Raw genomic sequence first — 25,770 nt, 5'->3', positions numbered from 1 at the left:
GATAGGTGTGATATTTGCTCTCTTCTATTTAACAGGAAGGTGTAATCACTTTTCAGTAACAGGACTACAAGTACACACATCCAAACATCAGGCAGCTCCCTCAGTATGACCTGTTAGAGCCAATGGACTTCTATATGTCCTGTGTAAATGGTCTATACCCTAATTTTCCACTGAGGCTAAGTCTTCCTTGCTTCAGCCATTCCTTCTACTCTTGCAGACCTCAGATTCCTAAACACTGGTCTTTAAATAATGTAAATTATTCACATTAGCAGTAAATACGTGAAGCAAAGAAAGTGCTGAGTACCTTGGTTTTTCTGTGTTTGTTGTTATCAGGGGCCCTGCTATATCTAGCAGTGGCCCCACATTTTCTCCAGTTTTCCTTTCCTGTGATAGAATTTTACTCCCCAGATTCAAATCAGTAACAATAACCTTGGCATTCCCAACCTGATGCCTAAGATACCTCTTCCTGTCCCAGATCAGCCGTCCCAGCGTCCACCTCTTACACATTTCCTTTTTATATCTAAGTTCTTTTGTAATTTCTGCCAACTTCCTGTTGCCTCTGATGTCCTGCACATGGTGATGGACCATTTTTGAGTTTAGGATGATGCTTAAATATCACCTAGCTTTACTGGGTTCATTTCTACAGGGTATCTTGTAGGTTTTTTCCAAGTAGATCTCTTCAGAGATTACATTCTCCTGTCCTGAAATCCAGGGTTGTCTTGTACTTCCTCCAAGGATTCTGAGTTCCATCATCTCATCATCCTTGCAGACAAGCTTTAAGTCCCATGACAAGTTGTTCACAGTTTGTATTTATTAGTCTAGCAATTTGCTTCTCCGTGATCAGGAAGTTGCTACCACTGCACTCCAGAAATTCCCTCCTATATTGTTTGTGTTCTGCTTTGTTGACCTTCCAGCAGATACCATGGTGCTTCAAGTTCCCTTTGAGAACAGGGCCTATAAACATGGAAGTTTTTCCAGTTGTCTGAGGAGTATTCATGTATTTACACTCTACAACAGGCACCCATTACAGGCTCACTAATGTTCTGTGTGCTAGCCTTGACCTGTAAGCTCTTGACTGGTTCCTCATCTGCCCTCATGTAAGGGAGAGCTGCTCTTAGTCTTCCTGGCCTCTTCTTCCTGAAGAGCCCTTACTGATTATCACAGCATTCCAGTCATGTTAGCTATCCCACCATGTCTCCATGATCCCAGTGTTGTCATGGAGCTGCATTAATTACACAGACCTCTATAATCCCCTTTGTTCATTGCCCATGCATTGGTGTAGAGGTGTTTCAGGGAGGCACAAAAGTGTGCTTTTCTCACTTACTTGTTGGGGAATCTCTCCAACAGTTAAACCCACATAAGTCTATGGGCATTTGGATTTATCAACATAAAAATTTCTAATTACAAGATTGTCAGAGATTTCAGACAAAACAAAAGTCCTGGAGAGGTTGTATTACCATTATGTAATAGCTATTGGACACTTAAGTGGAATCTTTAATATCATGCAGTAATGAAATTGGAAATGATGATGGAAGCATTTGCTGTGATTTTTCTGAAGAGAGTTGGGCAGTATAAGGAATGAAGACATTCCAAAATAAGCAGCTGCCGACTAAATGTCAAATTAGTTTGGATCTCTTTTTCTCTCTAGAATTTTCTGACTTTTAGGATTTCTTAGTGAATTAGATTCATCATGTTCTGAGCGGGAGAATCTCTGGATTCCAAGCTTTTTCATTACAGTAATGCTGTCATATCCATTCAAGCCATGACAATAAATTCATTACAAACTTTCTAGGCTAGAAATATGGGTTTCTCCTTCTTTGCAAACAGTTCTCTTTGCTTTGATACGACCATTCTTTGGAAATGTCTTTGTGATTCTTTGATTCTGTGCTATTGTATTATTTTATGATTTCTCAAGGTGGATACCTTCAGAAGTTTTCACAGTTTTTTTTTTTTGTTTGTTTGTTTGTTTGTTTTTTTTTCCTGTGATTGGTTAGTTTGGTTTGACTTTGGTTGGTTGGTTTTTAAAGCACCTTACATTTTGAGGCTTTGTTGTTGTTGATTTATTCATTTAGGTTTTGGGGATATTTGAGGAGTTTGTGTTTTTGGTGTTTGTGGTTTGTTGGTTAGTTGGTTTTAGTTTTTGCTTTGTATTTTGTTTGTTTGTTTTTTCCAGAATGCTTAATGTGTTTCTGTGCTTTCAGGAGTCTTTCTTTTCTATTCTTTGATTTTTGGAAGGTCTTCTCATCTTGACAGTATCTCTGTGAGTTTGTTTTGATTGGAGGTGCTTCCTCTCATGCCTTTGTTTTTGAGTTGAGGTTCTTACTCAGTCTGGCAGAGTTCACAGATTGGTCTCCTGTAACTTTGTCTTAGCTCGTGAGGAGTGTGTGCTGCATCTACTCACTGAATTGCAATATAATTTAAAATCTGGATAGGAGTGTTTAACCTCTTATAGTAAGAATCACCTGTTTGTATCTTTGCTTCTTCCTAGCATGAAGGAATTTGTTGACTAGCCCACATCCTTGGAATGATGTCTTGAACAGACCCTTAGCATTGTTTCTGTGCACTGCAGTTCAGTCTGCAACACACAAAGACAACTGAGCTTAGACTGTGCCCTGCACAGCTCTTGTATCTTTGTTTTTCACGTATGAAGCCTTTGGTGTATTACCTTTATGGGTCATAATAAAGGTAATGACCTGCTTTTTTACCTGGTTCTTCATGGACATTCAGGTGTTAACATCTGTGTGTTTAAACTTGGATTTGGAAGCTGTCAATGCCTACTGAGCATTTGTGATACTGCCAGTCACAGTCTTCGTCGTGACTACAGGAAGGGAGCAGCTGGGGTGGTGGCAGTGGATTCCTCTCCCCATCAGGGGTGTTCCTGCAGCACCATGGACAGGGCCGGGTTTGGGGCGGGATCAGGACCTTCCACAGGCTCCACTCCTTGGTGTGGTCTGTGTCATGAGGCAGGGATGTGCGCAGAGTCGTGAGCCTCTGACATTGTTGCTGGCTCTCTCAGGTGAGTTTTTTCCCCAGGTATTCTAATGTCCACCTGCCTACAGCTGCCCAGCTAAGGAGAAGAGGAGAGTCTCTGTGTCCAAGTCTCTGCTTTCAGAATCTGGCATCATGAGCTATAATACATTGCTTTGTAAATGAATCAAGCGCCTTACCTACTGCTGACATTAAAAAACATAATATCCTGCCTGACTTGTATGTGTGTCCACAGTATGAATTTTTAAGTTTGGGAGTGTTTTGTTTTCAAAGGCATTAAAGTTTTGTATTAGAATATGGTCCTCAACATAGCCTAGAAAATGTTAATTTCTTTTTTTTTGTGATTGTTTAAATACTAGTATTATAGAAAGAGTAATAAAATCTTTGCATAGTGTGGAAGTTGCCACATGTCTTTATCTTTACAATGCTTATGTAATAAATGAAAAGTTGAATTAAAAGCAGAGCTAATACTGTCCCATTTTGTAACTGTGCATTTTTATTTTAATGATTAAACAAATGTGTGTGGAATATTCTGAAAAATAGAATTGTGAATACTCTCTGCTTTTTTGCTTGTGTGCAATAAAAAAAACCAAAAGAACCTCTATGTAATTCAGTGCAACCTAGCAGAATTTGGTGAGATTATCAATGTAATATGCTGTCTAAATGTGGGAAGATTTTAAAGTCACCTTTGAAACAAGCTTGTTTAAAATAAAATCTGCAGACATCTGCTTCTAAGGAGATATTAAAAGTTCTAATAAGCATTTTGAATGGTAATATTGAAATATTGTGTGTTTTTTAAGAAGTTGTTTAACTATGGTTTGTTGATGCAGAACAGAAAGAGTTGCTGTCTGAAAAATTTACAAAAGCAGAAAAAAGGCTGATTAATGTAAGGCATGTAAACAAAGTGTTGCATATGAAAAGATAGATACAGAAAATGGTAGTAAATCTGGTTTTGTTTCGATTTGTATATTGTTAAGAGAATTTGTGTATTTGGAGAGCATAGCCAACATTACGTTCTGTTAGGTTTTATTCTGATCATGGCTGTTTCTCTACTAACCTGGACAGTACCTTTTGACATTGGCCATAGAGACTGACTGTGAATTAGTTGTTTGTGGTAAGCATGACAGTGTGAATAACGTTTTGCTCTTAGGGGGCTTAAATATGAATCATCATTAGACACTATTCATTGTTATTCTCAGTATGAATATGAGCTGTGTGTATTTTTCAAGCAGTTTTTTCCCCCATTTTTATTCACCATTGGAATTTGACCAGAAATAAAGAATAAACCCAACCAGAGATGTGACAATTGTCACTGAATCTCTCAGATTGTATGAAGTGATAAAGTTCTCTAAGCGTGGTAATTGTCCAGCAGCTTTTATTTTCTGTGAAGCTGACCTTTGAAATATCCAGGATAATGCCCACACATCTGTGGGCATTTAAACTGATTTTGAATATCAACTGTGATTTTGAATATCTAAAGTGTTTTGCTACCTGAAGGTTAAAAAAAAAGGAAATGTGTATGGGGAAAGTGCAGATAAAAGAAGGTTCAGCTGAACGTTTCTCTCTGGCTTTGGCTAACCTATCTTAAAGGAAGGCTTGCATTAGGAATTCTGCTGTGTTGAAGAATCTGGCTTTGTTTTGGGATTTAATTCTTTCAGAAGATTTTGAGTTCTTTCTTGAAATACAAACATCCTGTTTACTATGCATATTGCATAATCTCATTTTTTGTATGGTAGGGTGAAGAAATGAAGAAAGGTTATACATTTTACTGCATAATATAGCCACAATTTTGTTAGATAACCATAATTTTAAAATCACATGATCATTACTAAAGCACTGAATGTGTACTGTGGCAGAGAAATTATTCTTTTATGAGCAAATATCTGAGCAGATTTTTTTAGCTTTGGTAAGGCTTAACCATTTAATATTAGCCATCATTTTCACAATGTTAATTGATCTTCCTCTGTAGTTCCAGATCTGCAGCCATGACATTTGTTGGAACATACCAACTTTGTAATGATATTTGATAGTATTGGCTTCTTATGCAACTCATAGCAGAAAATAAAATGTTTTCTCTGGTTCAAATACTGAATAGACTTTAGGAAAAATTTAGCCTGAAAGTTCCTTTCTAAGTGTCCTTATCTCAGAGTAAAAATACAGGGCAAAAAGAGAACGAATGTCTACCATGATCTAGTGTACGTGATAGGGAAACTATGAATTCCATCTGTTTAATAAGTATTGCCTAGATATAAGGAATAGTATTACTAGCCAGTGGGATTGCAGTGCTGTGAGAAAAAAAAAAAAAACTGCCATGCAGCTGTATTACTTTTTTAAAAATTTATTTCAAGTGTTCTTTGTTTAAGAGTATTAATTAGAGGAGTTTTTAATTTACCTAACTAAACTAAAAAAGTATGTTGCACTTCAACACTTTGAGGTGAAAAAAAATTTTTTGAGGTGATACTTTGTAATTAAGTTGAAGATAAAAGTCTGTGCTTCTGCATACTTGGCAAAAAATTTGCTGTTACTGTTTGGAACACTTACATCATTGAACCAACTTATAAATCTTTTCATGGTATCTTTTAAGGAAACAATGTAATAATCATTGTAGTTATAAATAATTTTATAGTTCAAATTGGCACCAGTGGAATTTACTCCTAATTAATATTCTACTGATCTCAAGTTTGGCTTGTTTCCGAAAGATATAAATAGCAAGTGTCTACATTTCTGAGTAAAGCTGTATGGTGTTTTACCACCCTCCTTCTTTACTGTAGACTGTATGCAGAGTATACAGATAATGAAAAGCTATTTTTTTAACAGCTGCTTTTTAGTTTTCTGGGGAAAATGCAGGGGTGGGAGGAAAGGTAAGTTAAATAGCTCTAAGCCATAACACACTCAAGAGAGTGTTGGGAGGATGGGACGAGAGGAGAGGGAGAGGAGAGGGCTTTTCGTAGATGCAGTTTTGCTCATACTAGGGATAGTGGTTATAGACTACACACATATTTAAGAATTGCAGGATGCAAAAATCAGTGTAAAATATGCTTAAATTTGTCTGAAATTTACTAGAATTTAAGAATATCAGTCATTAAGTATAAAATTTCACTTTAACTTTGTGAAAGAAGTCATAATTCTGTATTTTTGTTTTAAATTAGATTCACAACTTTGAGTTCTGTTAGAAATAAGTCCTAGAGGAATAACATTGGCTAGGCAGTAAAGCAGTGTTATAAGTAAGAAAAGTTCTAACATAGATTTATGGCATTAAAGAATGTCAACAGGTGTGTTTTGTTTTGTTTTTTACTTTAAATAATCTAGGAAAAACAAGAAATATAGGAAGGCCAGTTAATAAAAGGCTCTCTAAAGTCCACAAAATAACCTGGGAAATTTTGGTGCTTTTAAGAGTTTGTTGATTCAGTTTTCCTGCCAAAGATTATGTTTACATCTTGTCATTTCTGTATTTAGATGTATTGTGCCTTTGTGATTGTGCATTGCTCAGTATTGTGGATAATTCATAGTGTCTTTGCATGCTAAATGGTCAGAACTGCTCTAAAGTACTATTCCCTTAAGGTGCAAATTTAGTTAATTCTAAATACATTATTTTTCTGATCAAGAAATCTAACAGTTCCTTTTCTGATGGATGTATTTGCACTGATGAGCATTTGCATATTCTGTTCAAATAGCCTAAATATTTGAAAATTGCTAGCATTTTCTGTTTATGGATGCAACCAACAATGGGGAATATTTTTCCTCCAAAAACTGCTGGGAGAGAAAAAGGTCAAAGTAGATACAGGTGCCTAAGTAAACAGCTTTTAGTCCACTTAGAAGGCACTTAGAGTCAGTCAAGACACTGATGGAGTCCTCTCAACCTCAGTTCCATGGAGACCTAAATACTGCAGTGTTCAGGGCCATGAAAAAGTGATTTGTCACCTGTGGTTTTTCCCTGGCTTAGTTTTTTCTGCCTTAGTTAGGCCATCTGTGTCAGAGTTGAAGAACTGGTAGTCAGCACATAGGAAGTGGTGAGAGCTGGCCAAGAGGTAGGGCAGAGAACCACAGATTCCAGTCTGAAGCCTGATGTTTCTGGAGATATTCTCTTGTTGCAATTACCCTTATTGAATATGAATCTAATATCTTGTTTCCCTAGCTGTCTATAATCTAATATCATTTTGCAGACTAGATCTTTTTATTGGGATCTGCCACTTGGCTGGCTTTCTTCAAATGTGTTTTCAAGTCACCTCTGTGATAGGTTCTTACAGATATGCATTAGTATTTTATTATACTGAAAATTCCTACTTACTTCTAGATCAGACAGTAAGTTGAAAGTGGTTAGAGAACAGGCAGTTGAAGAGAGCACAGTATCATCATAAGGAGGAAGGAAAAGGGAGTGCCAACAACTCTTGGTGTTATTATGGCCATTTCTTCCTAGATGCATTTCCACTTGAATTACAATCTGTGTAGATACAAATATATTTTAATAAGAGTAAGTGAAAATCTTTACATTTAATATTTTCTAATTCTTTTCTAGAAGTCTTTTGGCATTATTGTTGTGGAGTCTTGGATTATTTGTTACTACAAATCACTGAGAATTCACATTGAAACCTGACATAACAGGACTATTTATAATCCAGTACAGTATTGTATGTGGCTTTCCAGAGCTAAGAAACAGTTAAAAGTCATAGAAGAGTCTTTGAAATTTTCTGCTGCTTTTCTTGCTCTATAGGTTCCAACTATTTTTCTGTCTTACAGGTCACATTTCTGGTACCACATTTGTGGTACTGTACTTTTATAATAATGTTTGAGATGCTGTATTCCAGAAGATAGGGTTTTATCTGGTCTGCTCTATTCAGCCAATGAAAACATTTTGAGGTTTTAGAAGGGAATTAAGCCATATTGGATAACTGTCTATGAAGACATAATAAAGTGCCAGACAATCTGAGGATAATGGAGTAGTCTTTTCTTTAAGCGAGCCCTAAATATGTGTTTTATGTTTTTCTTAGAAGTTACCATGCTAGACTGATTTTTGTTTGTGAATTGAAATGAAGTAACCTATCAGTGATAAAAAAGGCTACTTATCTTTATCTTATTGCTTAGGATTCAAAAAATACAGAATCTAGGTCTGAGGAACTAAGTTGAATGTACTTTTTATTCTTTTTGTTTTTCAGAGGTCCAGAAGACACAATAAATGATTGTAAAATCCTTTTTATAGAGGAAATGTACAAGATTGAAAAGCCAGGAGCCTATCCATTGTCATTTGGGGATGGAGATTTCAAAAGTATGCGCTTTTTAAATTATTTGAATATAAGTACAAATTGAGTGATGTTTCTTTAGAAAATATCAGCATGCAGAGGAAGTAGTAATAATTGGTTTGTGTTCAAGAAAGTAGTTGCATTTAAAAATTTTTAGATTTCTGTTACGAAAAGCATAGTTACTGTAAGATGGCTATATTCCTTATTTAGAAACTAGTAACAGCTTAGTGCTATCAGTCATAAATGGTGAAAAAGGGAAACAGATGATAATGCTCTGAATGAACAGTGCAGAATGAATTTGCAGTCTCATTTAAGTTTCTAGAGAGATGTTCAGGCCACCAAAACTGCTGTTGCCGCTGACATGTAATTTAAGCTTTTAATAAATTATTAAATGCCAAAAATAGAATTAGTTGGTAGTAATACACTTTAAGTTTGTCATTCAGTCAGGGAAAAAAAAAGATAAAGGACTTTGCCCTAAAGCTGCTTGTACCATTTAAAAAAAGGGATAATTCATGTTTGGATTAGTTGGCCCTGCATGACCTTCTAGAAAAGTTACTATGCCAGACCTACTTAACCTCCCCACAACCACAATAAGGAGTTAGTGGCAGTTTATATAAAAAGTAGTGTGATACTTTATCCTATGTTTGAAAATATATTAAAGTTAGGAGTTCTAAGTGTTTGTGATAGCAACACTGAAGATTGAACTGCAGGTCTACAAGTAGGTATTAGATATAATTCCACATTACATTCCTGATGCCATGCAATTTTTCAGAACCTTTGTAGGTGGCTCTCCGTGCACAACAATGACGCTGATTAATGTTCATTTGTTGTCTAAAAAAAAAATCACTGTTTTTCAGAGGAGCAAATACCATTCCCTGTGGTATTCTTAAAAGTAAAAATGTAAATTTCTCCATTCATAATTCATTTTCATTATTTGATAATTACTTCCCTTAGATTACTAAAAATATAAAATTATCCATTCTCTTTTATTTTTTTCTTGGTCACATTAAAAGATCTTTGCAATATTTTAAAGCATGTTTTGATTTAAAAAGATTGCAGTGTGAGAAAATCTAAAATCTACAAATACTGGTTTGTGTTTACATACTATGTATTTTGCAAGTATGCAACATTTTAAATGGCATAAAAAATCATTGCAGTTCTTTTAGTCCTTCCCTGCAGCTGCTGCGTAATGAATTAATATTTAAAATTACGTGTCGAGGAAATGAGTGATTACTGTATTGTCTACAATGGTGCTATTTGAGCTCACATGAGTATTTACTTATAATAGAATCATTCAGATTGCCTTAAGGCCGTCAAGTCCACCACTAAACCATGTCCCTAAGTGCCACATCGGTGTGTTTTTTGAACACTTCCAGGGGTGGTAATTCCATCACTTCTCTGGGCAACATCTTCCAGTGCTTGACCATTCTTTTTGTGAAGCAGTTTTCCTAATAACCAGTCTAAACCTTCCCCAGTCCAGCTTCAGGCCATTTCCTCTTGTCCTTCTGACTGATCCTCACCTGGCTACAAACTCAGGTAGTTGCAGAGAGCAATAAGTTCTCAGGTCACCTGTTTACCAGCTGGGGTAAAAAACCTCAGCTCCCTGAGCTGCTCTTCACAGGATGTGTGCTTCATAGCCTTCATGAGCTTCACTGGCCAACTCTGGACACACTCCAGCACCTCAGTGTCCTTCTTGGAATGAGGGATCCGAAGCTGAACACAGGATTTGAGGGGTGACCTCACCAGTCTATACTTTGTACACTGATTGGCCACTCTAATTGTTTCAGAGTCAAGACCTTCGTTGTCTGTTACAGCTCCTTCACTCCAATGTTAATAGCTGTTTCTTTATTTGTAACTTCTTTGCATAAACTACCCAAATATTGACATCTGTGTAGAGATTTGCACCTCTGTGTATGTTTTATTTCATTTTGTTCCTAGTCACAATCTTATTAATTTCAGCATATTGTTTATAACCTTCATAAATAAATATAATTAATAAATATAATCTTTAAACTGTAATTGTGAAAAATAAATTGATATGGGAATTCAGCCTTATTTCTTGAACTGCTCTTTTTCCTGAAGCCAACACTCACTACACAACCCTGTTCATGTGATTCTGGTTTTCCAGCCAGGTCAGCTGTTTTGCCTTTGTTCAGGTATGCACAGGGCATATCAGTTGAGCTATATGCTCTAATCAGTGTAGGCTACCAGTGTAGCCTTTCCTTCTGGACTGTACTTACAACCCCATTTGTACTGCATATTAAAAAAAGTTAAATGTATATACACCTATCTGTAAACACAGCTCCCTTAGCTTTTATACTATGGAGAGATGCAGAATTTTATTACTTTCTTTTTTTTTTAAATTACATTTTATTATTTTTAAAATTTTAATTTCAGATTAAATTAAAATAATTATTTGGCCTTAAATATTCTATGAGATTGTTGTAAGCACAATCAGCAAATGCACTGATTATATTTTTGTCCATATTAAGCTACTCTCCACCCCTTTTCAAAAGATAGAATGCCTACTATGGACATAATCTTTATCAGATAAACAGAGTAAGATGTCTCTGCAGAAAAAATCCTATTTTTTGAGTATGGTCACATAATAATTAGGTTTTTATGTATAAAGTGATGTTAATATACATTTAGCAGTTACAGTTAAAAATAGTCATTTTCTCATTAATTAATGGAAGTAAAATTCTACAGCTGAGGAAAGGAGTAAGGCTAAGCCTATTAGAAAATTATATTAGAAATTAAAAAATCTAAGAAGCAACATATTTTTAAATATGTTACAAATATTTATATGCAACATGCAAATAACACCTAGGTATCAACATATATTACTTCCAGAATCCAAACTTGTGCTAATTCCTTCTTCAAAATAAAAGTTAATATTAAATCATTTATGCAACTAAACTCTGCATTGTTGGTTGAGGTGAACAGACCTGTCTTCATGTGATCAATAGTGCAGCTATATTTAATGCATATGACTTACAACATGGTTAAAACAGAAATGTGAAAATGAAAGTCGTATCATGAAAATGACAGTTTGTAGTTTGTCTGTATATTGAAGAAAGTAGAGAACTTGACCTATTATTTAACTGAACTAAAATATGTTGGTATTTTTTGCTCTTTTCCTATTTAAAAATAAAATCACTAACCTTTTACTTAAGAAACTGATTTTGTAACAGAAAGCAGTTAATACATAGGCCTAAACAATGTGTGGTGCTCAGAGCTACAGAAAAATATGTCATTTCATGTTGTCTATTATTTGCAAGATGAGGTAGAGTGTAGAGTTTCCATAGGGAATGCTCAGTCATCACTTTTTAAATTGTTCAAAGGAGTTAACAGTGATCTGGGAATTTTTAGTCTGACTTCAGTTGGTGTTGATAGCTTGCACAGACTGTGAGTTTAATGTAGCTATGCTGGAAAACCCTCAGATTTCTTCATCAGCACATGTAAAATTTTTCCTTTCTCTTCAAACGAACCTTTGGAGAGAAGTCTGAAACTAATAGATTACCTCCATTTGGAAAGCATGATAAGTCTTCTAGGCTATACTTCACTAGAAGCAATATTCTCACAGATTTTGGAGGTTTTTTTAGAAGTATATATTTTAGAAGTATATTTTTTATAAGTATATACTTTTGCCTTAAAAACTTTGCAAAATAGTCACTGCTGGTAGCTTTACATGTTTATTTCTCAGAGTTTCCAGTCAGTACATCTCACTAAATCTTCTATCTGAAGCTGGTAATCTTCCCTCCTCAGTGATTCTTTTATATGTTTCAATTTTAAAGTTTTTTATCTTAAAACCAATGATCCAAACAGCATTGTTTTAGCACTTTTTATCATGGAATGGTTTTAGTTGGAAGGAACCTTTAAAGATATTTTAGTCCAACCCCCCTGCCTTGGGCAGGGGTGTTTTTCATTAAATCAGGTTGCTCAAAGCCCCATTCAACCTGATTTTGAAAGGCTCCGGAGATGGGGCATTCACACATTCTCCGGGTAACCTCTACCAGTGTCTCATCACCCTCACAATAAAAAAAAAGTCTTCATTGTATCCAGTCTAAATCACATTTCTTTCAATTTAAAATTGCTCCTAGTTTTCATTATTGTTGCTCCCTGTCATTACTGATCTTGGTAAAAAAATCTTTCCCTGTCTTTCTGATAAACCCCCTTTAAGTATTGAAAGGCCACACAAAGGTATCCCTAAAGCCTTCTCTTGCCCAGGCTGAAATGGACAAATCCATCTCTCTCAGCCTTTCTTCACAGGAGTGGTGTTCCAGCCCTCTGATCATTTCCATGGCCCTCCTCTGGACCTGTCCTAACAGTGGTTGGAAGGACTATTCAGGGAACTACAGGCCTGTCAGCCTGACCTCAGTGCTGGGGAAGGTCATGGAGCAGATCATCCAGAGTGACCTCACACCTTGTGTGCAGGACAGCCAGGGGATCAGGCCCAGCCGGCAGGGGTTTGTGAAAGGCAGGTTCAGCTTGACCATCCTGACCTCCTTACAGACAGTGACCCACCCAGTTGTTGAGTGAAAGGCTCTGGATGTTGTCTGCCTGGACTTTAGTAAAGCCTTTGGTACTGTTTCCCACAGCATTCTTCTGGAAAAACTCTGCTCATGGCTCAGACAGGCACCCTGTTCACAGGGTAAAAACCTGGCTGTGTGGCTGGGCTCAGAGACTGGTCGTGCACAGAGTTACATCCAGCTGGTGGCCAGTGACCAGTGGTGTTCCCAGGGCTCAGTACTGGGGCCAGTTCTGTTTTATATTCTTCGTGGATGATCTGGATGAAGGAATTGAGTGCACCCTCAGTCAGATTGCAGATGACACCAAGCTGGGTGGGAGTGCTGATCTGCTGGAGGGCAGGAAGGCTCTGCAGAGGGATCTGGACAGGCTGGATCAATGGGCCAAGGCCAGTGGTGTGAGGTTCAACACGGCCCAGTGCTGGGTCCTGCCTTGGGTCACAACAACCCCAGGCAGTGCCACAGGCTGGGGCAGAGTGGCTGCAAAGCTGCTCACAGGAAAAGGCCCTGGGGGTGCTGGTGACAGCAGCTGAACATGAGCCAGCAGTGCCCAGGTGGCCAAGAAGGCCCATGGCATCCTGGCCTGTACCAGCAATAGTGTGGCCAGCAGGAGCAGGACAGGAATTGTTCCCCTGTACTCGGCATTGGGGAAGCCACACCTGAATCCTTTGTTCAGTTCTGCAACCCTCACTACAAGAAGTACATTGAGGTGCTGAAGCGAGTCATACCATGTGCCTGAGAGTATTGATTAGATATTAGGAAAATTTTATTCATGGAAGGGGTTGTTAAGCATTAGACCAAGTTCCCTGATGAAGTGGTGACATCACCATCCCTGGTAGTGTTCTAAAGGTGAGTGGATATGGCACTTGAGGACATGGTTTAATGCTGAATATGATGGTGTTGCTAGGTTGGTAGTTAGACTTGATGATCTTAAAGGTATTTTCAAACTTTAATGATTCTGTGACTCTGTGATGAACTGCACTGCTCAGTTTGGCATCATCTACAGCCTTGTTGAGGATGCACCACTGGGTATGTCATTCATGTAGACAGAAAATAATAGTGTTCCCAGTATGACCCTTGAAGAACATCTCTGCTTAATGGTTTTCGCTTTTACATTGAACCATTGGATATGGAGCATTCACTCTTTAAATGTGTCCAATTAAGTCCTTATCCATTTAACTTTTCATTCATCAAACACATCTCTCTTCAGTTTAGCAGCAAGAATGTAAGACAGCTATAAAGCTAGAGTGTCACAAAGGAGGGCCACAAAGATGGTGAAGGGCCTTGAAGGGAAGCCTTATAAAGACAACAGCTGAGGTTGCCTGATTGTTTAGCCTGAGGAAGAAGAGACTGAGAGCAGTCATCACAGTCTACAACTTCCTCATGAGGGGAAGAGGAGGGGCAGACCAATGTGTACTCTGTGGTGACCAGTGACAGGAGCTGAGGGAATGGCTTAAAGCTGTGTCAGGGGAGGTTTAGGTTAGATATCAGGAAAACGTTCTTCACCCACAGGGTGCTTGGACACTTGAACCGGCTTCCCAGGGAAATGGTCACAGCACTAAGCCTGGCAGGGATTCAAGGAGCTTCTGGACAAAGTTCTCATACATGGAGGGATTTTCGGGATGTCCTCTGCAGGGCCAAGAATTCGATGTGAGTGATTCTTGTGGATCCCTACCCTCTCATGATATTCTATAAATCTGTGATTTTTTTGTTAAGAATATTGTGAGGGTCCAAATCAAAGGCCTTACAGACAGGTAAATGACACCTATAGTTCTCCTTTGACAATTGATGCATTCTGTCCTTGGTGGAGGGCCACTGTGCCAATCAGGCACTCTTTGCCCTTGGTAAAGCCATTTTGGCTGCCTTTAACCAGTCCTCTGTCTTCCAGGTCTTGACATGTCTTCCAGGAGTCTCTGCTCTGTGATTTTACTGGGCATTGAGATGAGGCTGACTAGTCAATAATTCTTGGGTTCTTGCTTTTTACTCTTTTTTTTAAAGGTTGAAATAGTTTTTTCTCCAGTCACTGAGATCTTACCCTGACTGTCATGGATTTTCAGACATTATGTGACTGCCATGATTTTTTATATTATGATGAAGAGTAGTTGTAGTTAATAGCTACAATTCTCTCAGGACCCTGGGATGCATGTCCTTGGGTGCCATGATCTTGTCTATGTTCAGGTTCTCAGATGATCTTGAACCTGATCTGCTCTTACACCAGGAGTGACTTCAATTCCCTAGTTCCCATCTTGAGGTTCAGGGACTTGAAAGATGTGGGAAGAGTGATTATTAATGAACACTGAGGCAAACAAAATTGCTGCATACCTCAACCTTCTCCATGTGGATTGTGATTAGTTCTGTCCCATTTTGGGGGACAGAGGGGAGGAGGGGGTTGTGTGTGTACATTTTGTTTAATCTTCCTCTTCTGACCAACATGCCTATAAGAAGCCATTTTTATTATTCTTTGTATCCCTTGCCAAATTCAGCTCCAACTATACCTTAGCTTTCCTAATTTCTTAATTGTTCCTCCACAACCAGACCGCATTTCTCTTTTCCTGCCAGGTTACCTGTCCCTGATTCCATGTCCACTGCTTTTCCTTCTTGTATTTCACTTTGTCCAGGAGGTCTTTACTGAGCCATGCTGGTCTCCTGCCTTCCCTGCCTGAATGCCCACTGGTGGAAATGGAGAGATCTCAGGCTCTAAGAAAGATGTCCTTAAAGATCTGACTGTTCTATTCTGCTCCTTTTTCCCTGAGTGCAGTGTTCCAGAGGGTCCCATCCACTAATTCCTAAAATAACTAAAACTTCAGGCTTCTAAAATTCAGAGTAGTGACTTTAACCTTTCTTTGGCCCATAATCCCTGAGATCATGAATTCCACTAGGGCATGACCACTTCAGCCCAGGCTGCCACTGATCCTGACCTCTCCAGTTAGGTAATCTGTGTTGATAAGCCACAGGTGCAGTAGCAGGTGCACTTCTCTGTCATCTGGGGTAAGAAATTATCCTTGATGCTGTCCAGGAGTCTCCTGGACCTCTTACATCTTGCCGAGCTGCTTTTCCAGCAGATGTCAGAGACTGTCCTGACAAGTCCCAGCAGCTGGATCAGAGCCTACCAGAGTGATGCTTCCTGCAGGTGAAGTAAGAAGGTTTTGTCAATAGGGTCCTATCATTTGGGTGGTGGGTAATAAACACAAACCATGAGATTCTATTTATTGGCTTGGCTTCTGATTTTTAACCACAAGCTCTTGACCTGTTAATTGCTGTTTTTCAAAGATGGGTTTGTGCAATCAAGTCCATGGAGTGGGCAACTTGCCTGCCCCTCCCCCTTTCCTTGCCTGTCCCTTCTGAACAGTTTGTAGCTGTCAATTGGAATGCACCAATCACTTGGTAATTTGTCCCACCAAGTTTCAGAGTTTGTGATTAGATCATAGCTTTCCATTTGCACAGTCACTTCCAATTCTTCTGATTGTCACCCATGCTACATATGCTAGTGTACAGGCATTTCAGCTGGTCTATCAACTGTGTAAACATTTTAGATGAAAAAGCTCTAGTTCTTTTGAGGCATTTCACAGGTGTTCCCCTGCTAGTTTTTAATTCATCAGCAGCCCCTGACTTTTCTTTGTTAATCAAAACACCATCCTCTTCCCACTCTAAGTGTAGTTGGTTTTGTCTTTGAAGATAAAATTATTGTTCAAGATCCTCCAGAAAGACTGCAGATACAGCACAATGCTTCGCATTACAATCCCCCTTTCTTATACAACTTTCAGTCTGGAATTTCTCTCCACAGAGAGAAACTGCATGGATCGATTTTTCTGTAAAATCTATTCATCTGGGAGGGTATGCTCTTCTTCAATAGAAAGGGGTTTGGATTTCTGCAAATTCTGAGTCATTAATTTCCTTCTTGGTATATTTAGGAAAAATGTTAAAGTATCCAGAACTCCTGGATACATCAAGGATCCATCTCATATTTCTATTCAAGAATAAACTCCTGAAAGAAATATTTATTTTTATTGCTTATGTTATCCAAGCTAACTACAAGGAACTGGTAAGCTGTACAGCTTCAAAAGACAGTAAAACTTCATCTTTAGAGAGAATGTGCATGTACATCTTGGGAGCAGGAGAAAATAAAGAGAAGCTGATGATTAGTCATGTTTTTTGTGGCTTGTTTACACAGCAGAAGAAATCATATTAAGCCTAGATAAATACTTCATTGTAAAAAAAAACACATTTTCAAGAGAGCAGTGTTCATGCTCAGAAATATTTATTCATTTAGATATAGTAATTCACTTTGCTGAGATACATGGCATTTGACATTTCTTTGTTTTTGACAGGAAAAAGCGGCCCTGAATGCAAACACTGTAGGGCTGATCCAGATAGGGAGTGCCGGTTTTGTTCATGTTACCTGTGTGGTGGAAAACAGGATGCTCACATACAACTCCTGTGTGATGAATGTAATATGGCTTATCATATATACTGCCTGAACCCTCCTTTAAGCAAGATACCAGAGGATGAAGACTGGTAAATATACAGGGATGATTTACTTACCTATATTGACATTCTATACATGGTACCTTTTTGATATTTGCATCTCATGAGAGAAAATACTGAAGATGTTTTTAAATTCTGGGGTGTTTTCATCCATCTACTTAATATAAGGCTTATGCTTTCTGTTGAGATAATTCTTTTAAATGATTCACAATTGATTAGTAGTAAGCTTTAAGGCCATTATGAAATTTCAGTATTGGGGTGTTGATTTTATTCATTATGGTCATTATGATTACCTGATTGTATTTATTGAGAGATGTTGTTCCCCAGCCTTTTAATTTTTTAAAAGCTTCACTGCTTGAGCAATTCTCTTATGCTCACGCTTCTCTACCCCTTCATCCTCTGTCCCTGCTGCTGCCCCTGTGCTCTTCATTGCCTCTACTACATTCATTTTTCATGCTATGGAAGGACCACCACATTGCTACTCTTCATTTCATATGTAATTACTCTTATATTTTTATTAGCTGTCTACAATCTACACTGTTCATATTTATCGCCTGCCTGTGATTTATTTGAGATGCTAATCCTTTATAAATGAGTAATAAATAGAACTTTATTCTTATAAAGTTTTCTATAGACTTCATTAAATGTCTAAGATGTCTATGAATACATTACATGGAAACTCTTTGAACCTTGTGATTGTATTTTTTGTAAAAATCTGTGTAAATATTTTGGAAGTTTTAACATTCTCTGTAAATTAATAACTCAATCTCCTACACCTTAGTGGATTCCAAAATGTTTATTGGTTAGTGCCTGCCTGTTTTCTGGGGCAACTATCCACAGGAAAGAATTTCTTACTAAAATCTAAACTAGCTAGAAGGTGCCTGAAACCTTTACTCTAGACTGAACATCCTGTCTTCATAGCAGAGGTGCTCCAGCCCTCTGATCAGCTTGGTGGCCCTCCTCTGCGCTTTTGGCAACAGGTCCATATCTTTCTTGTGTTGGGTGCCCCAGAGCTGGATGCAGCGCTGCAGCTGGGGTCTCGCAAGAGCAGAGCAGAGAGGTGGAATCATCTCCCTTGACCTGCTGCCCACCCTTCTTTGGATGCAGCCCAGGATGAGGGTTGGCTTTCTGGGCTGTGAGTGCACATGGCTGGGTCATGATGAGCCTTTTGATCACAAACACCTCCTTCTCTCCAGAGATAGTTGTGGTCCATTCTCCAAATGATGAATTTCCAGAAGTTTAATTAATATAATTAAAATTCATTGGAAAATGCCTGTCAAGCTTTTTAGTTTGTTTTTGTTTACTGTATAACGAAGAATAGGAGCCTTAAGGTCTATATAGGTAAGTAGATAGCTGCATCTGTGAATGAAGTCACAGTTGTGGGTCTGGCTTATGTGAGCTAGTTTTGAGATGCTTAGTGTCACCATCCCTGTACTGTCTTAATGCTTGTTATTATGTAGAAGTGCATTTGCACTGGGCGGAGCAGCATCTCCTACCAAAGAAGTTTGTGCCCTCCCTTCTTCCTGCATACTAGCAAAGAGTCATGGTTGTCTCATTCTTAATTTAGAAGCAGTTTGCTTTAGAATTGGGAATATTTCCATTTTGTATTTTTAGAGTGTAAAATCTGGTGAACTCTATTCAGGGGTTAAGTCTTCAGTTTGGGAAAGGATAAGTTAATCTTGTGGAGATTAAGTCACTCTGTATGTGAAACAGTATTTAATAGTCCCTACAAGATTTAGTTTAAAAGATATTAAGGTAATATTGTTACCCTGTCAAGAAACATGGAATTCACCATGTGACTTCACCTTGTTAATTCACCTTGTGAATTTTCATTATGTCATATTTGTTTGTTTAATTGGTCTTACATGCTTTTTCTGTAAACAGCTGTAATACCTGTCAAAGTCATAGTATCATAACTTCAGCATCTTACATTATTATTTTTTAATCTACATGGCTTCGTTGTTTTCATGGTCCAACACCTTTATTGAGATAGTGAAATCTATTCCTCTGGACCTTAATCATTAATTATTCTATTCATATCCACATAAAAAACTTACTAAATCCAAACCAGCAGCAGCAGCAGCAGCAGTAGTAATAGTAGTAGTAGTAGTAGTTTTTGTTTCCTGAATGAGGTTATCAATGTTAATGTAGATCAGGCTTCCTCTTCTAATGGTGTATGGTAACCAAATCCAGCCTATGGGAGCCAGAAACAAGGACATGCCTGTGTATTGTTACTCCTGGACTGGGATAAGGATGTTGTTGGAAACAGCAGAACAACCACTGTGCTCCTTTTCTCTCTCTGCTGTGGTCAGTGTATACTAGTATCTCTGCTTTCCTACCAGAATGAATTTGTGTTAGTGTGAGTGAGCCCCAGCATTATGTTCCAAATGGCTTCAGTGCTGTGGAGTGAGTGAGTGTGTGTTTGTGTGTTTCTATATACATTATGTCATACCTTGGCTCTGTTTGACATTCAGTAATCTGCAGTGAAATTTGTTGCACAACCAGCAAAAAATAAGGATAGACTGGGCAGGGCACAGAAACAGACCATGAGTACTGGTTAGCAGCATACTTTAATCTCAGCTATCTTCTCCTTTTCATGATGTAAGTGAAGGAGGACTAAATGAAGAGACAATACAGGAGACATGGACATCTCTCATATATCATGTGAGAAAAAACAGTTATATGTTTTGCGACTAGCACTCTACCTTTAAAGATACTGAAAAGCCCTTTTTTAAAAAAGTTGATAGTATTTGTTCATGTTGAGTTCATTTTTTAAGCTGTAGGCTTCAGCTGCTTAAGACTGGTATATGCTTGCTAGCTTGAAACATTCAGTCAAAATAAACAAATAGACACTATTTTGGCTACCAAAAATGTATTTCCATTATTATGAAGTTAATTGAGAATTTACTAAAACCTTTTTTTTAGGTATTGTCCTTCCTGCAAAAATGATTCTAATGAAGTTGTAAAGGCTGGAGAAAAGCTCAAACAGAGTAAAAAGAAAGCAAAGATGCCATCTGCCAGTACTGAAAGCCAGAGAGACTGGGGAAAGGTAGAGTGTGTTTTAGAAATAGCTGTTATTCTGATTGTTCATGTATGTGCTACATCTATAATTCTGCTTACATATGCACTACACAAAATTCAGTACTGGGTTGCACAGACAAGAAGACAGTGTTTAATCCTACCTGCTGTCTACTGGCAGTTAAAGCAGTGGAAGGATTATTAAGGTGACTAGAGGTAATAACAACAACAAAAAAAAAGAAAATCCCCAACTCCCCTCCCAAACCCACAACCACATATTACTTAATTTAACATTCCTTTTAACAATTGTTAACATATTTTGAAATATGTTTTTTGTTTAATAGACAGATTTCATGATCTCTGCACTGAATTTACAAATACTCTTCAATATTTCAATTCATTGGTCTGATGACTTTTGTCTGATGTATTTTTAGGGCATGGCCTGTGTTGGTCGCACTAAGGAATGCACTATTGTTCCTTCAAATCATTATGGGCCTATACCTGGTATTCCTGTTGGGACAACCTGGAAATTCAGAGTTCAGGTATGTTATTTCAGTATTAGCTGTAGTTGAAGGACGTAGGAATAATAATTATTGGTTTGGGCAGTAAAATAAATTTCAATTGACAATTGCCATTTTCACCAGGACTAAGTGACGCAAATACATTATGATTCCAGTATTGAAAGTGATGCGGATAGTAGTGAAGGTTGAACTATACTGATTTTACCACAAAACCTTTTACTACAACTTTTTACATACAACTTAGTAAAAAGTCTGTTGGAATTCTGATAATCGTATTTCACATGTTAAAATTTTAAGTTGGATATTTAGTGAATAGAGTTAAGTAATTTCTGAACAGTTTTCTTCACATGAACTGATTATCCCATGAATGGGGAGTAGACTGCAGATTTTGAAAACATTCTGTGTTATCACTGTGAATCGACTGTAGGTGTTTTTAGTTATATGCAATGGATGTCCAAATCTGCTTTTAGGCTGATGAACAGCTTAAGCCTTTGTAAGCCTGTAGTGCTACTGAAATTCACTGCATATTCAGCTTTTGGTGGTTTTTTTTAACTGTCTCATTTTCTGTTTCAAATATTCTTTAGGCTCTGTGGTAAACTAGATCGGCAAAAAACTGGCAGAAAAATAATCCCATCTGGGATTATTAGACTAGGGGCTAATTTTCCAAGTGCATTTCACATTTTGGTTGTGTAAGCACAGTGCCAATACTCAACGAGGCAGAAAAAAACAAAGCAGGGAGGATGAGACAGCTGCATTTTGTGCCAGTGCCGATTTTGTTTCTGGTTTTGTATTGTCTGGCAAGCTACAAACTTCCTCCCTTTTGCTCCAGCCTGATCCAGTTTGTGAGTTTGCAGGCCACAAGTTGGGCAACTCCCTGGAGCAGTTCTGGAGCAGTTCTGTGTCAGGAACGAGAGATGCATTGAAATTTTTCAGTCTTCAGCTTCTGTTTATTGTTATCTTATCAAAACTTCAGCACTCTGTCTGCACCAGACTCTGCGTGCAGGAAAAACAGCACAAAAATGTCTAACAATTTCTTGTCACAAGGCCTTTTAAGTCTAATCAAAAACTAAGCTACCCAGTTAAGAAGTGACACCTAAATTATTTTCCTTTCTAACCCACTAACTGACGCCTAAAGACCCACTATACAGATTTTCCTACCCAATTGCAAGATACCACCTAAACCCAACAAGAAAGAGGAAGAAGAAGAAGAAAGAAGGAGGGAACTCAAGACAACACCATATATCCTCCATCTTGAACCCATCTATAGCATACTAAAAATCCTAAAACCTAAATTTTTCACCCATGTGACATACTACACTACTCTTTACAATCTCTACAATCTATTTCACACTTTTGTGGTTTCTAGTTTACCTTGAGGCTTTGGAAGTTTTCTCCATGAATGAGGGTCAAAGTCAGTGCTCCCCTGGGGGTCAGGACACCCCAGAGCAGACAGAGAAATATTCCCTGTGCCCTGGGTTTCCACACAATTGAAATGATTTTTGGGTTATCTTTCATTTTTTCATTGTTGTTTCTAGTCATGAAAATTCATTCTTTGTTTTCTAAATCAGTTAGTTCTTTGTCGTCTCTTGCATGTATAAATGATTACAACTGAATGTTTTCTGTCATATTTAGAAGAATAAAACCAGAGGGTTTTAAACTGCTTGAGAAGGGGCAAGCCAAAAATCAAGCACCTCTTTCTGATTTGTTTTATGAACTTTTCATCACTTGCTTTCTTTTTGTTGGGTGCCAGATTATGTAAAGTCTAATAAGTAAGAGAGCTTTCTAAAATCACTTGGGCAAACTCAGTGTATCAAAATCAATTTTTATTTTCACTGCTTCAATAGTAATTGGAATTACTTGATTACCTCTTTGTTAGGAATTCTGTTGGTAAGACAAAAGCTAATACTTCTCAAGTATTTCTAGTACTGGTAGGAAAAAACCAACAGAATCAGAGTGCTGCTTTCATCAGAAAATCCATCTAAAAATATTTCTTATCTATATAGTATGTATACTATATATATGTGTATATATGTGTGCATATATATATATCTGGACTAAATATCAAAAGACAATTACCATTTATGCATAATTAATTTATTTTGGATACAAATTAAACACCTTTTAATATTTTTTTAATTGAAATTCTTTCTATGTAGAAAGTTAAATTACGCTTTTATTTTTTATATTAACTAAGTATTTTATGACAGAATGAGATTGTCTCAGCAAATCTATAAGAATTTAGAGACTGTATGAGAATTTAAAGAGTTCTTTATTTCTGATTTGCATAGTTTTTTAATGACACAAGCTCTCTTTTCCCTAGAAGGAAATTAACTAAACATTACTTCTGGAGACAGCATCTGAAGAGCATCTTTGGCATGAATTATTTATCAGTGTTCATCTTTGGGGTGAATCACCTACCAGAAACCTAAATTTAATTGATGGAACCTGAAAATGAAAAGAAGGGAGGGAGGAATGAATTAAAGAATGTTTGATGCAACAGGAAAGAGGAACTCAATAGTGAGGCCTTTTTATTCAGCATACTCATAAATGGTCTGGAAAAATTGGCAAATAGCTGATAAAGTTAAGTGAGAGTGCTAAGTTGTTGTGGATAGCAAATATGGGGCTGGGAATAGTTATAAGTGTGTAATTTGTAACTGGCTACTGATACTTCTTATTTAGCAAAGATATTTTAATAGCTAATTTTGAAAAATATGTCATTTTAATAGTGATCAGAAAAATAAATCAAATACTAAATTATCATGAATGGAAGGGTCAGGAAAATAAAATACATTATTATTAACAGCAACCAGGAAGTATTGTGCAAGGAAGTACTGTTGTGTCCTTGCATGGTTTTCATGTGCACAGCTCTAATTTGATATTTAAAGAGCACTTTTGACTAGCTGGATCTTTGATGTATTGTGTTATGAAATCTCAAGACTATAGCAGAAGAATATAGACTCCCATGAAAGTTGCTTAGAACTGTAGGTTGGTAAAAGGACATCAGGAGTGCAAGAAGCAGAATGAGAAAAACAGGCAAAATCAAGGTCTGGAAGAAAATATGAAGGTAGAAAGAAGTAATGTAATTGGTTTTATGCTGGAAGCCTTCATGCTAACAATACTATTTTTATCATATCATACTGAGAAAATGCATAATTTTATATATAGTCGTATTTTATTTGTAAAGGTTGTTTGTAGGGCTTTTCTACTAATCGGTAGTTTGAAACCATTATTAAATAAATTTTTGTGGGAGAGATGCTCCAGCAGACTCTAATGATGTTGCCAGATTATGCCAGAGAGTTATCCTGGTTGGAGAACTAGTCTATGATCTATGTGGTGTTGCAATGGCTTCTTCTGTTTCCTTGGGCAGTCTGATAATATTCCTCTCCACTGATTACATTTACAGTGTGTTACCTTAAAAGTCCCTGACAAAATGATCTTTACACTGGTATCTTCCTAGGTTAAAAATTGTAAGATGCCACCAAACTGGTAGATCTCCTTCTCCTTTGAATTGTTCTAAATGACTGTGCAAGTGGAGTATAGCAGTGAGTACAGTCTTATGTACTGCTTATGGAAAAAATCTCGGAGATATTCCCCAAAGAGGAAAGAGTCCATTACATCTTCCAGTGTCACCACTGTCCTATATTGTCTGCTGGTTTTCTGGGTGTTCTTACTTTTAGCTTTCCTTCCTGAAGAAACAGTGGAATTCACACCTTTAATAGCAGTCTTGCATTAACTGTTGACACAGAAAACTCTGTACAATATTTTAAGCAGAAAATTGATTGTTAAAAGTGGTTGTAGGTGACTCGGTCTTAAAAAAAAAAAAAACTGCTATAAACTGGCTTTTTTCTGTTTCCAGGTGAGCGAAGCAGGTGTTCACAGGCCCCATGTTGGTGGAATCCATGGGCGCAGTAATGACGGAGCTTATTCACTTGTACTAGCTGGGGGATTTGAAGATGAAGTGGTATGTCATTCATGCGAGCAATGGTCTTGTTGTTCTAATGCATCAAATGTATCAATGTCTGTAAATATAGAGTTGTATTTGGTGTTTAATCTAAAACTAATGTTTAGGCAGATATGAATGTGGAAAAAATTAAGTAGTTCATAGTATTTCAGAGAGAAAAATCTTACCAGATCTTAAAGAATGCTTATGCTCGGATCTACATTAAAACAAAATGTGAGTTACCACTGGATTAGACATTGTTTAGGGTAGTTACATTTCAGTATATTTTTGGAGTCTAAATTGAGTGTAATATAAAATCTTATAGTGCAATTGTGTGCAAATAATATGTTTTATGTTCTGCTTTTGTCACAATTTAACTACATTCCAAACAGTATTTCTAATTATGTGATAGATTTATTTTAATGAAACAATAACAAAAGATATGTCTTACTTGATACTAGGAAGTTCTGAAGTTTCTTGGCTCCTGCTAAAGAGCACTTTCAGAACTTCTGAAAGATTCAGAATCTTCCTCAGATTCTTTCTCAGACTCTTGTACTATGATCCCTAAAGGTGCTGGGAAAAAATTCTACTTTGTTGTTAACATCTAAGTAAAGCAATTAAAGCAGTTATGCTGCTAAACAGAATAGTAACTGCTTTCAGTTTTCATCTTGTGGTGCTGTCCAACAACATTTATTTTTTAAGAGATTATAGTTTTCTTCTATTAAATAATGTTTGCACAAGGTACATCCCTTCCTGCAGTTCCAGTCCATCAGGTGGAATACTGAATCATGGATCAGGTGAAGGATAATGCAGTAAGCAACCTGGTTTTTTAAAACGCACATAGCTGTCAACCACAAGGAAAAGGGCACTGAAGAAAAAAAAAAGCTTATGAATGAAATAGCATCAGAATGTACTATATTCTTTGCCAACAGCATCTACCAGCTGCTGCTGCTGCAGAATATTGTCTCTGAAGGAATGTGTGTCTCTATTTGAACAAGTGGCATGAGGAGGTACTTGGTGTTTGGATATGGTGTCCTTAGTGTCTATCCCAG

General features: G+C 37.3%; 1 protein-coding gene across 5 annotated transcripts in view; it reads left to right on the top strand.

The window, feature by feature from the left end:
• UHRF2 (ubiquitin like with PHD and ring finger domains 2) overlaps nt 1–25,770 on the top strand; it is an 83,029-nt gene that overhangs the window by 40,999 nt on the left and 16,260 nt on the right. For 4 of the 5 annotated variants that reach the window (XM_068177567.1, XM_068177566.1, XM_068177569.1 and 1 more), the window contains exons 5-9: nt 8,142–8,251; nt 17,083–17,269; nt 20,165–20,288; nt 20,692–20,799; nt 24,635–24,739. In XM_068177567.1, coding sequence (XP_068033668.1) covers nt 8,142–8,251; nt 17,083–17,269; nt 20,165–20,288; nt 20,692–20,799; nt 24,635–24,739 — 634 coding nt within the window. The remainder of the gene's footprint in view (nt 1–8,141; nt 8,252–17,082; nt 17,270–20,164; nt 20,289–20,691; nt 20,800–24,634; nt 24,740–25,770) is intronic. The other variant, XM_068177570.1, reaches the window with a different exon arrangement.

This window comes from Anomalospiza imberbis, chromosome Z (genome assembly GCF_031753505.1).
Source record: "Anomalospiza imberbis isolate Cuckoo-Finch-1a 21T00152 chromosome Z, ASM3175350v1, whole genome shotgun sequence".
NCBI classification, from domain to species: Eukaryota; Metazoa; Chordata; class Aves; order Passeriformes; family Viduidae; genus Anomalospiza; species Anomalospiza imberbis.
Note: the sequence above shows the minus strand (reverse complement) of the source record. Positions and strands in the feature narration are given on the sequence as shown.